Below are 14,377 nucleotides of genomic sequence, written 5' to 3'. Positions count from 1 at the left end.
TCCATTGAATCAAGCAGAGACCACAACAATATTCATTAACAGGATGGATAGGTAATTGAGGGGAAAGGACACAAGATATAGTCAAAGAGATGTACAGCTTGGAAACATACCCTTTGGTCCAACTCATCCATGCCGGCTGGATAAACTCAATTAATCTAGTTCTATTTGCCAGCATTTGGCCCATGTCTCTCTAAACCTTTCCTACCCATCCATATGTTGTAATTGTACCAACCACCTCTGGCAGCTCATTCCATATATGCTCCACCCTCTGCATGAAGAAGTTGCCCCTACATGAGATTACAACCAGTTTTAGAGCACAAACTTAACATCGACATGTTGGACCAGAGGGACAGCTTCAGTATTGCAATTCAGTTCGCTTTCACTTAGTTTGACCATTAAAAATGCCTCAGTCCCTCAGGATCAAGAATGACTTATTTCCACTCTGGCTAAGTGTCTTCCAAGGTGGCTTCTGAGACCAATGCCTGTATTATAGGGCAGGATGGGCCCAAAGGGTTGGGTAGATAAAATGCTTCAAAATTGGTGCACTCTTTCTGATCTCTCAACGTCACCTTTTTAAGTTACTGTAATGGATAATTAAATTTCATAGTAAATGGATAAGTTTCCAAGTAAACTTGGGGGCTCGTCCCGGGACCCCATGACTGGGTGAGGTTCTAAGGATTCCCAGGAGGTGCAGACGCCAGCGCCTTGAAGGTCTTCCACTTCATCTCGAGTGCTGAATTGGCCCTTTTGCGTGAGAGGACTGGGAATCTGTGGATCGCCCTAGTGCCGGGGTTCAAATCGAATAGGGTCGGGGTAAGAGTCGTGGCTTAAGTAATCCTACATAGAGACTCATTCTAAGAGAATAAATACGGCAGGAAAAGGGTTCAGTGAACTCTCACGTGGTATTAGAGAAAAAACCCAGGGAAGGGGATTGCCGTCTTTACAGTGTTTAGGAGACAGCAAGTTTAAAGGTGGATTTAGACTTGGAACCCCGACTGGCTGAGTTGGACTCGCCAAAGACATACCGGGTACGTGGTTTCTTGGTTTATGAAAACCAAGGCATTGAGGCGGACACACCCAATGCGAGAGGGGACCTCTAGAGGTAAGAAAGCAAGTCAAATGGTACCGCGAGAGAGAGCGAGCTGAACACTTTTCCAGCTACACTAAAAATGGGCTCCAGCAAGAGCAAACAAAGGGAGAGTCCACACAGGAGTTGGAATGGTCAACCAAAAATACAATACATGCTAAATAATTACGGCCCAGAGTCTGTAAAGCAGTTAGAGTTGTAGATCAAGGAATGTGGTTTTCCGGAGGGAGGAAGTTTTAGTAAAAGACAGCTGGAAATATTGAGGTCGAAGTTGAAGGAGAGGGAGAAGGAAAAAAGGAAGTGAAAAATAGAACCCGTGAATTGGAGTGCTTATAACATGTGGAAGGCTGAGGCTGATATCAGAGAAAGGAAATCTCAAGGATAGATCAAAAACACGTACAAACACCAGCGCACATGCAGACGCACACGGAAAACAACCTAACGAAGCTGTACAGTGTCTTAAGTCTGTTTCAGATCCTGACCTTGATGACTGCCCTTGATTGCAGCGCTGGCAACTGCCTGTAGGGAGGTGGTCCCAGTGCGAATGGATATGACCAAAATAGCAATGTGTAAGCAACGGGAAGGTGAGACAGTGTCCCAGTACTTTACGCGCCTCACTGAAGTCCATAATGCCCATAGTGGACTGAGACCCCCCCCCCACCCCGAGAGCGTAATGGCGGCAGAAACCACACCGTATGAGGCACATCGGAGGAACAGCTTTACCAATGGAATGAAGGATGAAATAACGAAAAAGGTAATAGACACCTGTATTACCTGGGGCACAGGAAAGCCTAATTTGATAGAACAACATGCGATACATGCTGAAAAATTGCTTACCCAAGAGAAGGATAAGTGGAAACTAAAGATGGAACAGCAAGCACATAAAGCTCAGCTTACTGTGATGCAAATGGTCACCCAGCCATTGGAGGGACTGTGATGCAAATGGTCACCCAGCCATTGGAGGGAGGTGCGGCGGGAAGAGAGGCAGAGGTGGAGGTCACGAAAGAGGAAGAGGAAGGGGGGTGGCGGAGGAGGCGCGGGCAGACATGGATCTGGCGGGTGCTTTGTTTGCAGAAAAATGGACCACTGGGCGAGACAGTGCCCACACAGACAGTCTCAATTGGCCCTGGAGCCTGAGCGACAGGGGGGACTGACAGGGGAAGGTTGAGTTGGAGGTGGGCAGCCCACAAGGTACAGGTAAGCCTCTTTCCTTTATGCTTGGCAACGAAGACTCGCTTATGCTAATCTCTTCTACTAACCTTACGGGCACTGGGACATGTCACACCTCTATGTTGAGCGCTGAGATTGCGAAGTGTGGACAGTATGTCCAATATCACAATGATGCGTATACGTCGATGCCCACCTCTATGTTATATGTGGAAGGTACATCAGTCACCTTTTTGGTAGATACAGGGGCAACATACTCAGTCCTTAAATTAAGCCAGTTTAGACAATCGACAAATAAAGATGAGTGAAAGGTTCCTGAACACAATGGGTGCATCAGGATTCATGGTGCGGGAGAGATTTTCTGCAGCCTATTGTGCAAAAATAGTACCGGGGAAACATTCCAATTCTCCTTCTTGTTATCGGAATTTTGTCCTTTAAATCTGATGGGTCGGGATCTCATAGGGAGACTGGGGTTGGATTTGCTCACTACTCTGACGGGCTTGCAGGTAATTCAAAGGGAAGATTTACCAGTGCAGGCTGTAAAATATGACCCACGACCCCTGATGTATGTCTACGAGTGGCGATTAAGCCAGAGAGCGATAAGTTCAGTGAGCGATTCACTCACCCTGGAAGCAAGCAACCATGTTAATCCTATTAACACCGATTTTCTTGCTGGAGATATGCTGCACTGCACAGCACACAAACACCCTGACGGCCCCGACAAACCATACGAGAAGGATTGGTTCAGGAGATTGGTTAAACCAGATCACTTGTTATTGTGCGAATTTTATTGGAGTGATCACAGATATGCAGTCAGTGTGAACTTATTTAAGGTATCTGTAAGAGGAAACAGACCCTATCTTTTTGATGTGGAAGGCTCCGCTCCTCATGTATCACTGGCGAAGGCGTCTGGTGACAGGATTTGGGACCATGGGTGCTAAAGGCACAAAGAACGAAAGGTTGGGTCTTCAGGGACAATGTGGGTGTTTGGTTCAATGCAGATATGCGGACATATAAGAAGAAATTAAATTCGCCAACTCAGGCAGATAGGACAGTCCAGGTAACCGCCGCTAGCCCTAAAAAGCCTAGGGCAATTGCCTGGCGTTTCCCTAACATAGAAGTCTCAGACCCAAGATTAAAAATGGTCCCTACTGAGTTGTGGGCAAAGGACAAACATGATGTGGGGCTCTTATGGGGCTGTGAGCCCATAAGGATAACCCCGACGTCTGAGTATTGTCCTTGCAAGGCACAATACCTGTTAAAACCCGAAGCCATAGAAGGAATTACTCCAGTCTTTGAATACCTCCTAAAGGCTGGAGTGATAATCCCCTGAGAAAACTCACCGGTGAGAACCCCCATTTTTTTGGGTCAAAAAGGCAAACATTCCCGGTGAACTGGAGGAATGGAGGTTTATTCAAGACCTGCAGGCAGTTAATAATGCTGTTGTTCCACGCGCCCCAAATGTTTCCAACCCCTATACCATATTAGCTCAAATTCCACCGGACAGCAAATAGTTCTCTGTTGTGGATTTAGAAAATGCCTTCTTTAGTGTCCCGGTGCACCGAGATAGTCAATTCTGGTTCGCTTTTTCATTCAAAGGGAAATCATATACCATCATGCAACTTTGGCAAGGTTCCATTTTCCCCCTTTCAACAGCAGACGTATGGGAGTTACAGTCAGAGGCCACACCACAAGAAAAGCGTGAGTGTACGAAAGCAGGGTGCAGTGTGAGGGAAGGAGTATGGTGTGGCCCCATTGGTAAATCCTGTCTACCACCATCATTATTTCCATTCTATGCCAAACTGACACACGGTAAGGATCATGTGTCAAAAGAGGGAACGCACAACAGTATTTCAGCACACTGGTACACTAAGGGATTTAGAAATATTGTGAGCATTGTGTTATCTGTGCCACTAATAATGTGGGGAGGGGAATACAGATGAATCAGGCAGTACACCCCCAACCCCAAAAACCTTTGAACATTTACAGATGGATTTCATTGAACTAACGCCCAGCGAAGGGAAAAGGTATTGTCTGGTAATAGTTGAAATGTTTTCCAAATGGGTGATAGCGTTCCCCACGTCTAAACAGGATGCCAGCGCAGTAGCCTAAGCTTTGCTAACTGAGATAATTCTGAGATGGGGCATCCCTGAAAGGCTTAGTAGTGACAATAGGACACAGTTTGTCAATAATGCCTAACAGCAGATCAGTGATTATTTGGGAACAAACATGAGACAACACTGTGCCTACCACCCAGCGAGCGGTGAGGCAGTGGAAAGAGAAAATGCTACCCTAAAAAATAAATTGACAAGATGTTGTGAGGAACTAGGGGGTGACATGGACAAAGGCACTTCCGATTGTGCTGATGCATATGAAATCTAGGAGGAAAGGAAGAGCTAATCTTAGCCCGTTTGAGATTTTGTTCGATAGGCCGCCCAACACAGGAATTGGCCCAAGACCTAAGGTAAGACAGATAACAGGCCACTGTGAGGATGAGATGTTATGTTATTGTATAAAACTCTCTACACTTTTATCTCAAATATGGAATCAAGTGAAAGCAGCACGACCCCAACCAGCAGAAGGGAAGCTGCATGATCGAGAACCTGGAGACTGGATAGTGGTGAAACATTTCTGGAGGAAAAACTGGAAGGCGAAGAGGTGGCTTGGACTGTTTCAAGTGCTCCTTGCAACACAACAGCAGTTAAGATCGCAGAAAGAGCCACGTGGATACACGCCAGCCATTGCAAGCGTGTAGCTGGGCCCAAGAAGACATTGGGCAACACCAGAACCAATTAAGTGCAAGGAGCCTCATACGAATATGGGGCTGCCCCAGCTCACACTTTTAGTAAGCGCCCTGGTAGGACTATTCGTAAGGGCAGGGACATCTGGAATACAGCCGCAGACGGTATCTTAACTGAGGGTGCTAAGGGGACCTTCACGTGACCCACGGCAGTTTAGAAACCAGGACGTTGACGAATGTGATATGTGAACATGGGATGTTTACAGGGCACACCAGAGCAAGTGATGATACCACCACAAAGCTGTGTTTCGGGTAGGTGGTGTCTGAGAAAAAGGCCTGGCGTTTCCTAAACATTTGCTGATGTATAGCTATTCTCGCTCTGTATTTTGTTTTGTTGTAGTTGTTGTCCTTGTTGTCATAAAATGACAAAAAGGGGGAAAATGTAATGGAAAATTATCCATTTACTGTGAAATTAATTATCCATTTACTGTGAAATTTAAAAGAGAATGCTTTTCTTCCATTTAATGCTGTACTGAGCTTTGTAAACAATACTTTGATGAAGGTCTGCAGTCAGCTTATCTCTGTTTGAATTCTGTAAACATTCAACTCGACCTTGCAATAGTTGAACTCAGCGAAAGCTAAAGAACTGTTATATCTAAGACCCGGGGATGAGAGAATAATAACTTGAGTTCTCCCAGTCTTTGCCCTTGAGAACGTGATAAGAAGCAAGCATCTGAACAATGCTCAGTACTCCTTACATTGAAGCATCTAGCTGTAATGGACTCAATTCTGCAGAATTTAAAATAAAGCTCCTTTCTTTGCTCTTGCTAATAGTCGAGTCAAGTCGATTTAATTTCCACGACAGTTACCAATAAATTCTCTCTTATATGCCTTTTCAATTTTAGTAGGATCCACTATTATCAAACAATCATAGTGAATTTAAGGCAACGAGAGACTGGCCTTTCCTATCCAGTTCGATCTTGGATGACAGATGATTTTGTACAAAGGTCCTTGACAGAGTCTAGATTTATAAGTTTTTGATAAGGGATAGCATTACTGCTGTACTTAGGGAGGATATTCCAGGGAATACACCCAGGGAAGCTATTTGAATTGAACGGAGAGATAAGAAAGGGATGATCACCTTATTGGGATTACATTAAATACCTCCTAATAGTCAGCAGGAAATTGAGAAACAAATTTGTAAGGAGATTTCAGTTATCTGTAATAATACGGTGGTTATAGTAGAGGATTTTAACTTTCCAAATATAGACTGGGACCGCCATAGCATTAAGAGCTTAGATGGATAGAAATTTGTTAAGTAAAGAAAATTTTCTGATTCAATATGTGGATGTACCTACTAGAGAAGGTGCCAAAACTCGACCTACTCTTGGGAAATAAGGCAGGGCAGGTGACTAACGTGTCAGTAGGGGTGCACTTTGGGGCCAGCAACCATAACTCTGTTAGCTTTAAAATAATGACGATAAAGGATAGACCAGATCTAAAGGTTGAAGCTCTAAATTAGAGGAAGGCTAAATTTGACACTATTAGGCAAGAACTCCCAAAAGTTGATTGAAGGCAGACGTTTGCAGGTAAACAGATGGCTGGAAAATGGGAAGTCTTCAAAATGAGGTAATGAAAGTCCAGAGACAGTATATTCCTGTTAGGATGAAATGAAAGGCTTGTAGATCTAAGGAATGCTGGATGACTGCAGAAATTGAGGTTTTGGTTAAGAAAAAGAAGGAAGCATATGTCAGGTATAGACAGCAGAGATCAAGAGAATCCTTGAAGAGTATAAAGGTAGTAGGAGTATACTTAAGAGGGATATCAGGAAGGCAAAAAGTGGACATGAGATAGCTTTGACAAATCGGGTTAAGGAGAATCCAAAGGGATTTTATAAAAACATTAAGGACAAAAGGATAACTAGGGAGACAACAGGACCCCTCAAAGATCAGCAAGGCAGCTTATCTGTGGAACCGCAGGAAATGGGGAAAGATTACTTTTGAGAAGGACATGGGAGATATAGAATGTGGAGAAATAGATGGTGACATCTTGAAAAATGTCCACATTACAGAAGTGGTGGTGTTGGATGTCTTGAAATGCACAAAAGTGAACAAATCCCAAGGACTTGATCATGCGTATCCTAGAACTCTGTGGGAAGCTAGGGAAATGATTACTGGGCCTGTTGCTGAGATATTTGTACCATCAATGGTCACAAGTGAGGTGCTGAAAGACAAAGTTGGCTAAGGTGGTGGCACTATTTAAGAAAGGTGGTAAGGAAAAGCCAGGTGACCCGGACATCAGTTGTGAGCAAGTTATTGAGGGAATCCTGAGGGACAGGATTTACATGTATTTGGAAAGGCGAGAACTGATTAGGGTTAGTCAGCATGGCTTTGTGGATGGGAAATCATGTCTCATGAACTTGACAGAGCTTTTTTTGAAGAAGTAACAAAGAGGATTGATGAGGGCAGAGCAGTGGACATGATCTATATGGACTTCAGTAAGGCATTTGGCAAGGTTCCCCACAGGAAAGTGGTTAGCAAGGTTAGGTTAGATCTCATGAAATACTGGGAGAACTCGCGATTTGGATACAGAACTGGCTCAAGACAGAGGGTGGTGGTGGTGGGAGGGTTGCTTTTCAGACTGGGGGTCTGTGACCAGTGGAGTGCCACAATGATCGGTGTTGGGTCCACTATTTTCGTCATTCATATAAATGATTTGGATGTGAACATAGGAGGTACAGTTAGTAAGTTTGTAGATGATACCAAAATTGGAAGTGTAGTGGACAGCGAAGAAGATTGCCTCAGTACAACGGGATCTTGACCAGATGGGCCAATGGGCTGAGGAGTGGCAGATGGAGTTGAATTCATATAAATGCAAGGTGCTGCATTTTGGGAAAGCAAATCTTAGCAGGACGTATACACTTGATGGTAGGGTCCCAGGGAGTGTTGCTGAACAAAGAGACCTTGGAGTGCAGGTTCCTTGAAAGTAGAGGTGCAGGTAGATAGGATAGTGAAGACTTTCCTTTACTGGTCAGTGTATTGAGTATAGGAATTGAGAAGTCATGTTGCAGCTGTACGTACTGAGGTCATGATCGTTCGGCCACTTTTGGAATTTTGCAGGCAATTCTGGTTTCTTCCTATCGGAAGGATATTGTGAAGCTTGAAAGGGTTTGGAAAAGATTTACAAGGACGTTGCCAGGGTTGGAGGATTTGTGCTACAAGGAGAGGCTGAATCGGCAGGGGCTGTTTTCTCTGGAACGTCGGAGGCTGAGGGGTGACCTTATCGAAGTTTATAAAATCATGAGGGGCATGGATAGCATAAATAGACAAAGTATTTTGCCTGGGGTGGGGGAGTCCAGAACTAGAGGGAATAGGTTTAGGGTGAGAGGGGAAAGATAAAAACGGGACCTGAGGGGCAACGTCTTCATGCAAAGGGTGGTGTGTATTTGGAATGAGCTGCCAGAGGAAGTAGTGGAGGCTGGTACAATTTCAGCATTTAAAAGACATCTGGATGGGTATGTGAAAAGTAAGTGTTTAGAGGGATATGGGCCAAGTGCTGACAAATGGGACTAGATTAGGTTAGGATATCTGGTCGGCATGGATAAGTTGGACTGAAGGGTCTGTTTCCGTGCTGTATTTCTCTATGACTCTAAGTGATGAAGCTGTTTTGCAGCATTTCTATGCATTATGTATCAGTTTTCATTTGCCTAGTGCTCCATTACCTGACTGCTAATGCTTCGTCTCTTCACAGTTTCTGTCCCAGCCCTGACTGTTTTCTCCCTTTTCCATCTTGTATTGGCTCCATCTGCTATCTTCATTACAACACATGGTTGCTGACTTGGCTTCTACAACCACTTCCAATGCATCTCAACCTGTGTTAATTTTCCATGAGTGCTAAAAGGTATCATGCTAATTGTGCATGGTCAATAGAGCACAAAATCATTGGTTTCGTTTTGCCTCCAACTGTTCATACGTTTCTAATCTTTTAAATTTTCTGCTTTTTTACTCTTACTTTCCATATTTTAAACTCATTCTTGTCCATAGATGAAATTGTCTTGAACAATGGATAGAAAAAATTTAAATAAGAATATTAATTTGCACTAAGTTACAAGTCCATGATTTATCCAAAGCTGTAGTCAAGTGTATTCTCAGTAATATACATAAACAGCAGGTAAATAAAATTTTACTCCCAAAATGTTAATTTATGAAGAGTGTAATGCAATTTTAAAAATTGTTGTATTTCCCAGACATTCTTGATTTATGAACTGCAATTTTATTGAACTGTGCTGCACACACAATTCACATAACGCCCTGAAGATAAGGGTTCTTGATATAATTTCATCTAAAAACAATTAATTTCCATTTTGTTTTATGTTGAGTCACAAGTATATTAATGCTAATCATCAATCCATTGCTTTTCCAGCAATTTTTTACTTCATGGGGAATATTAACAAATGGTAGAAAAATTCTACAAATGATCAAAATGTATTATTATGTTTCCTAATCATGTTCATCAAATTAGGCTTCCCACTTTCAGGACAAAATTTTTACAAGCTACCTAAATGGGAATTCTAACATTATTTTATTTTAATTGGAAATAAAAAAAATTGGCAGATGAAACAACAAACTCTAGTCAGATAACATGTTATAAAATATTGCATTTCCCAATAGAAACATGCAGCTATGTTAATCATCACTAACATCTACTGATCAAGGTGAAAAATCTCAAAAGATGTCAAATTTTGGGGAACGAAGTATATCAAGTTTGAAAACTGAATCAGCTTAGCTACAGCAGCCCATTCTTACAGCATATTTGTTTTGAATTAACTGCCAACTACTTGAGTAGATTTTGCTTAAAGACTCTAGCAGAAATTTAAGAGCTAGAATTTGTGTTACATAGAACCTTTACAGCCAGAAGAGAGATTTTATGTTGATAGTCTCAACAAAATTCAAAGCAAATTCTCTATAACGTTACAGATGACTTTATTCTTCGTTTCCATGCAATCTTGCTGCATTACTCTTCCCAATTAAGACATTAAAGTATGGTTTCATAGCTCCACACAATACATTGAATTCTAATGCACAGAAGGGAAAACAATTGGTGCATTGTGCCAATAGCACTGTGAAACAGTTATTAAATTAGACCTCTCTCATTATATTTTTCTGCAGTGGTAGAAATGTTTCATTTAAGTACATAAACAATTTCCTTTTGAAAGACATGCCGGAATCTGTCACCGTGACCCTTTCAGGTAGTGCATTTTAGATCATTACAACTCACTGTGTAAAACAATTGCCCATTTCCTGCACAACGTTTTGTTGCCTATTGCTTTGGTTATCAATTCAACAACTAAAACAAACATTTATTTTTCCAATCAAAACTTTATAAAACTTCATTAAAATCTATTGAATCTTTCAACAATCTCTGCTCGAAGAACAATCTTAGCTCTTCTTCTGTCTTCACAAAGCTCTTCTTCTGTCTTCACAAAGCTCAAAAGCTGTATCTTTGGTGTCACTCTGGTAAGTCTCAGAAATGAATTTAATGAGATGAGGTCTAAACAGGAACTTATAAATACTTAACGATGTTTTACAAAGGTCTACCAGAAATTCTTTGTTCTTACATTTTTGCTAATTTAAACATAAGTTGAGAAGCATCACTGGCAATCTAAATGTAGTCTAATCGATTCTAACTGCCTGTTTTCTGACCAAAGTACTGGAAAGATACAAGTTGTTTTTGTTATTTTTCATGTTTATCAACTGATATAATTAAGTTAATTTACAAATTACACAGGAACTTACTTTCTGAAATTGCAAAAGAACCTAAAGACACATTAGTGCTCTTTCTAACTCCACCTTCCTGCACACACCCCACAGTCCTGCAGCTTACAGCACTTAAGACGCAGATCCAGATATTTTTTCAAAGAGGTTATGTCTCTATGTCTATGCTTCCACCAACTCAGGCAGCAAATTCCAGACACTCTAATACTTCACATTCCTTCTAATCCTTTTGCCATTTAGCTTGAAGCTATGATCCAAGGTTTTTGAATTCTCTGCCAAGGGTAACAGGTTCCTTCTGTCTAACTCTATCCCTCACGATTCTGCATACCTCAGTTATGTAATCCCTCACCCTTCTCTGTTCCAAGGAAAGCAACCCCAACTTCTCCAATCTCTTCTTGCTACAATTCTCCAGCCCTAGTAATATTCTAGTAAATCTTCTCAGCACTTTCTCCATAGCAATTACATCTTTCCTGTGACGTGGTAACCAGAACTACACACAATACTCCAGTTGTGCCCTCATCAGTGTCTTGTACAGTTTTGTTATTAAATCGCTACTTTTGTATTTTATACCTCTTTCAAAGAAGGAGAGCATTCCATTGGCCTTCTTTACAAACAACCTGTACTGCTACCTTTAGGGACTGTGCACTTGCATGCCAAGATCTCACACTTCATCCACTACTCTCAGTACATTTGTTTATTGTATCTTCCCCTTTATTGCTTGACCTGCCTAAATGCATTACCTCACACTTCTCAGAGTTGAACTCCATCTACCACTTTCCTGCCTACTCCACCAACCAATCAATATAATTTGCAAGCTTAAAACTATCTTCTACATTATCCACTATACGGCCAATTCTTTTGTCATCTGCAAATTTCACAGTTGTGCCCTCCATGTTCAAGTCCAAATTATTAATGTAGAAAAGAAACATCAGGGATTCCAACAGCAAGCTCTGCATAACATCGCTTGAAATAGCTTTCCATTTGCGCGGGCAGCCATTGATCATTACTCTGTATCCCATGGGCTTTTACTTTGTTGACCAATCTGCCACATGGGATCTTGTCAAATGCCTTACTAATATCCATGTAAATGACATCAGTCTATGCACTACCCTCAAAGAATTGAATCAAATTTGTCAGGCATGACTTTCCCTCAAGAAAGCCACACTGACTATCCTTGACTAGTCCATGCCTTTCTATGCGATAGTTTATCAATCTCTCAGAATTGATTCTAACAATTTGCCCACTACTGAAGACACATTAACTGGCCCACAATTGTTTGGCATTTCCTTTGTATCCTTTTTAAACAACAGAACTACATTTGCCTCCGTCACCTCAACTGTGTCTTGTGAAGAATGGAAACCAATCCTTAGAGGATTTAGAGCAAAATAATCCTTTGGGGTGGCATGGTAGCTCAGTGGTTAGCACTGCTGCCTCACAGTGACAAGGTCCCAGGTTCGATTCCAACCTTGGGCAACTGTCTGTGCGGAGTTTGCACATTCTCCCTATGTCTGCGTTGGTTTCTTCTGGATGCTCTGGTTTCCTCCCATAGTGTTCAGGGATGTGTGGGTTAGGTTCATTAGTCAGGGCTAAGTATAGGATAGGGGAATAGGTCTGGTTGGATTACTGTTCGGAGGGTTGATGTGGACTTGTTGGACCGAAGGGCCTGTTTCCACACTGTAGGGATTCTATGTATCTGCTATTGCCTCCCTGACCTTCAGCAAGGATTCCAAATCCTGTTGAATTCTGATTATTTTGTTCAATATTTCACACTTCTTCTCTTGGGTTATAATATCCACATCATCCCTTTCCTTTCTGGATACTGAGGCAAAACTTTATTTGAAATTCTTCCCATATTCTCTGCATCTTCACACAAGCTCCTTTCTTCATTTCTGATAGGTCTCAGTTTTCCTTAACTATCCTCTGTGCTTTAGACAGGGAAAACATCTTTGGGTTTTTCATTATCTTGCTTGCTAATATAGTTGTGTGCCCTTTCTTTGATTTCCTTCTTTTTACTCGATCCCTGTACTTTCTACACTCCTCTAGGCTATCTGCACTGCTTAGCATTTTGTGACTATCATAAGCTTTTTGTTTAATCTTCCTCTGTATTTTTCTAGAGGACCATGGAAGTCTAGATTTGGCATTCTTATCTTTGGAGGGGACATGTATGCTATGTGCACTAAGGAGCTCGCTTTTTAGTGCCTCCCATTGGTTGCTCTCTGATTCATCCTTTACCAGTCCTTCCAGTCTACCTTAGCCAAATCACTTCAGTTTTGTAAAATTTGCCTTCCCGCAGTTAAAAACTTTTACTCCTGAATTATCTGTTCTTTTCCATTACAATAATGTATCTAACCAATGATCACTATCTCCAGTATAGTCACCCACTTCTTAATCCTTTCATCCAGCTACTGTATAATTCAGATAATAGGAATAGATTAGTCAAGATGTATTAATAGCAATGCCACTTGTTCGCATGGTTTTGAATAGTTCTCCCTCTAACTTCAATAACATTTTGAAAAATCTGACAGTTCACAGACTTCCTATAATAAATTATAATTAAAACTGTACTGTAGTTCCTACCTATATGATTCTGCCAGCATTTTGAAGCAGCATCCTCAATGAGTGGCCTTGCAGTTGACAAATCCACTAGCCCACGCTCGTTTGTGAGTAGTGTAACTTTAAAGATCTCCTCCAAAGTTTGTTTTTTGTTGACAATTAGTTCAGTCCAAACCCGATTTACAGCTTTGAGAAGAAGCTGTCGACCTAAAAATGGAATTTCAAGTTTAAAGAAGATATTAAACAATTAAACTTAATAAGATTTTCTGAAGTATGATGTAACTAAAAAAGGATTTGTCAAAATACAAATTTGCCCAAAAATAAAAAGACAATTCAAAGTTTGTGAGAAGATTTGTAGCTCGGGTGCTTGTTGCTGTGGTTCTGTTCGCCGAGCTGGAAGTTTTTGTTGCAAACGTTTCGTCCCCTGTCGAGGTGACATCCTCAATGCTCAGTCCCCTGTCTAGGTGACATCCTCAGTCTAGACAACGGAACGAGGACATGCCGCAACCCAAAGGACTAGCCACACTACCATACATCAAGAACATCTCTGAAATGACAGCCAGACTACTGCGACCACTAGGACTTATAACAGCACACAAACCAACAGCCACACTCAGACAACAACTCACCAGAACGAAGGACCCGATACCCAGCATGAACAAAACTAATGTAGTGTACAAAATCCCATGCAAGGACTGCACAAAACACTATATAGGACAAACAGGAAATACAGCGGACAGCTGAAACTGACAACCGGAAGCGGTAGGGACTGGCCACTATAAATGCCGGAGGAAACACCACAGAAGCGCTTCACAGGAGGCTCCCAAGCACTGAGGATGTCACCTAGACAGGGGACGAAACGTTTGCAACAAAAAGTTCCAGCTCGGCGAACAGAACCACAGCAAAAAGACAATTTATTAATTTTCCTGAGATATGCTGTCCCTATGCCTATTCATTTCCATTTGTAAATAGCAAGAGTTGAAGACGACATCAACTTCAATGAGTGAAATCTTGACTTAAAACAGGTACTTTAGAATTCTTTTTACTCAAATGAAG

General features: G+C 41.8%; 1 protein-coding gene across 5 annotated transcripts in view; it reads right to left on the bottom strand.

Moving 5' to 3' along the window:
* The window catches only part of wdfy3 (WD repeat and FYVE domain containing 3), a 402,022-nt gene that overhangs the window by 98,086 nt on the left and 289,559 nt on the right, over positions 1-14,377 (bottom strand). For all 5 annotated transcript variants that reach the window (XM_043696098.1, XM_043696088.1, XM_043696116.1 and 2 more), the window contains one exon: positions 13,346-13,528. In XM_043696098.1, coding sequence (XP_043552033.1) covers positions 13,346-13,528 — 183 coding nt within the window. The remainder of the gene's footprint in view (positions 1-13,345; positions 13,529-14,377) is intronic.

The sequence above is a fragment of the Chiloscyllium plagiosum genome, chromosome 1 (assembly GCF_004010195.1).
Source record: "Chiloscyllium plagiosum isolate BGI_BamShark_2017 chromosome 1, ASM401019v2, whole genome shotgun sequence".
Taxonomy (NCBI): Eukaryota; Metazoa; Chordata; class Chondrichthyes; order Orectolobiformes; family Hemiscylliidae; genus Chiloscyllium; species Chiloscyllium plagiosum.
This window is presented reverse-complemented; position numbering and strand designations above follow the sequence as displayed.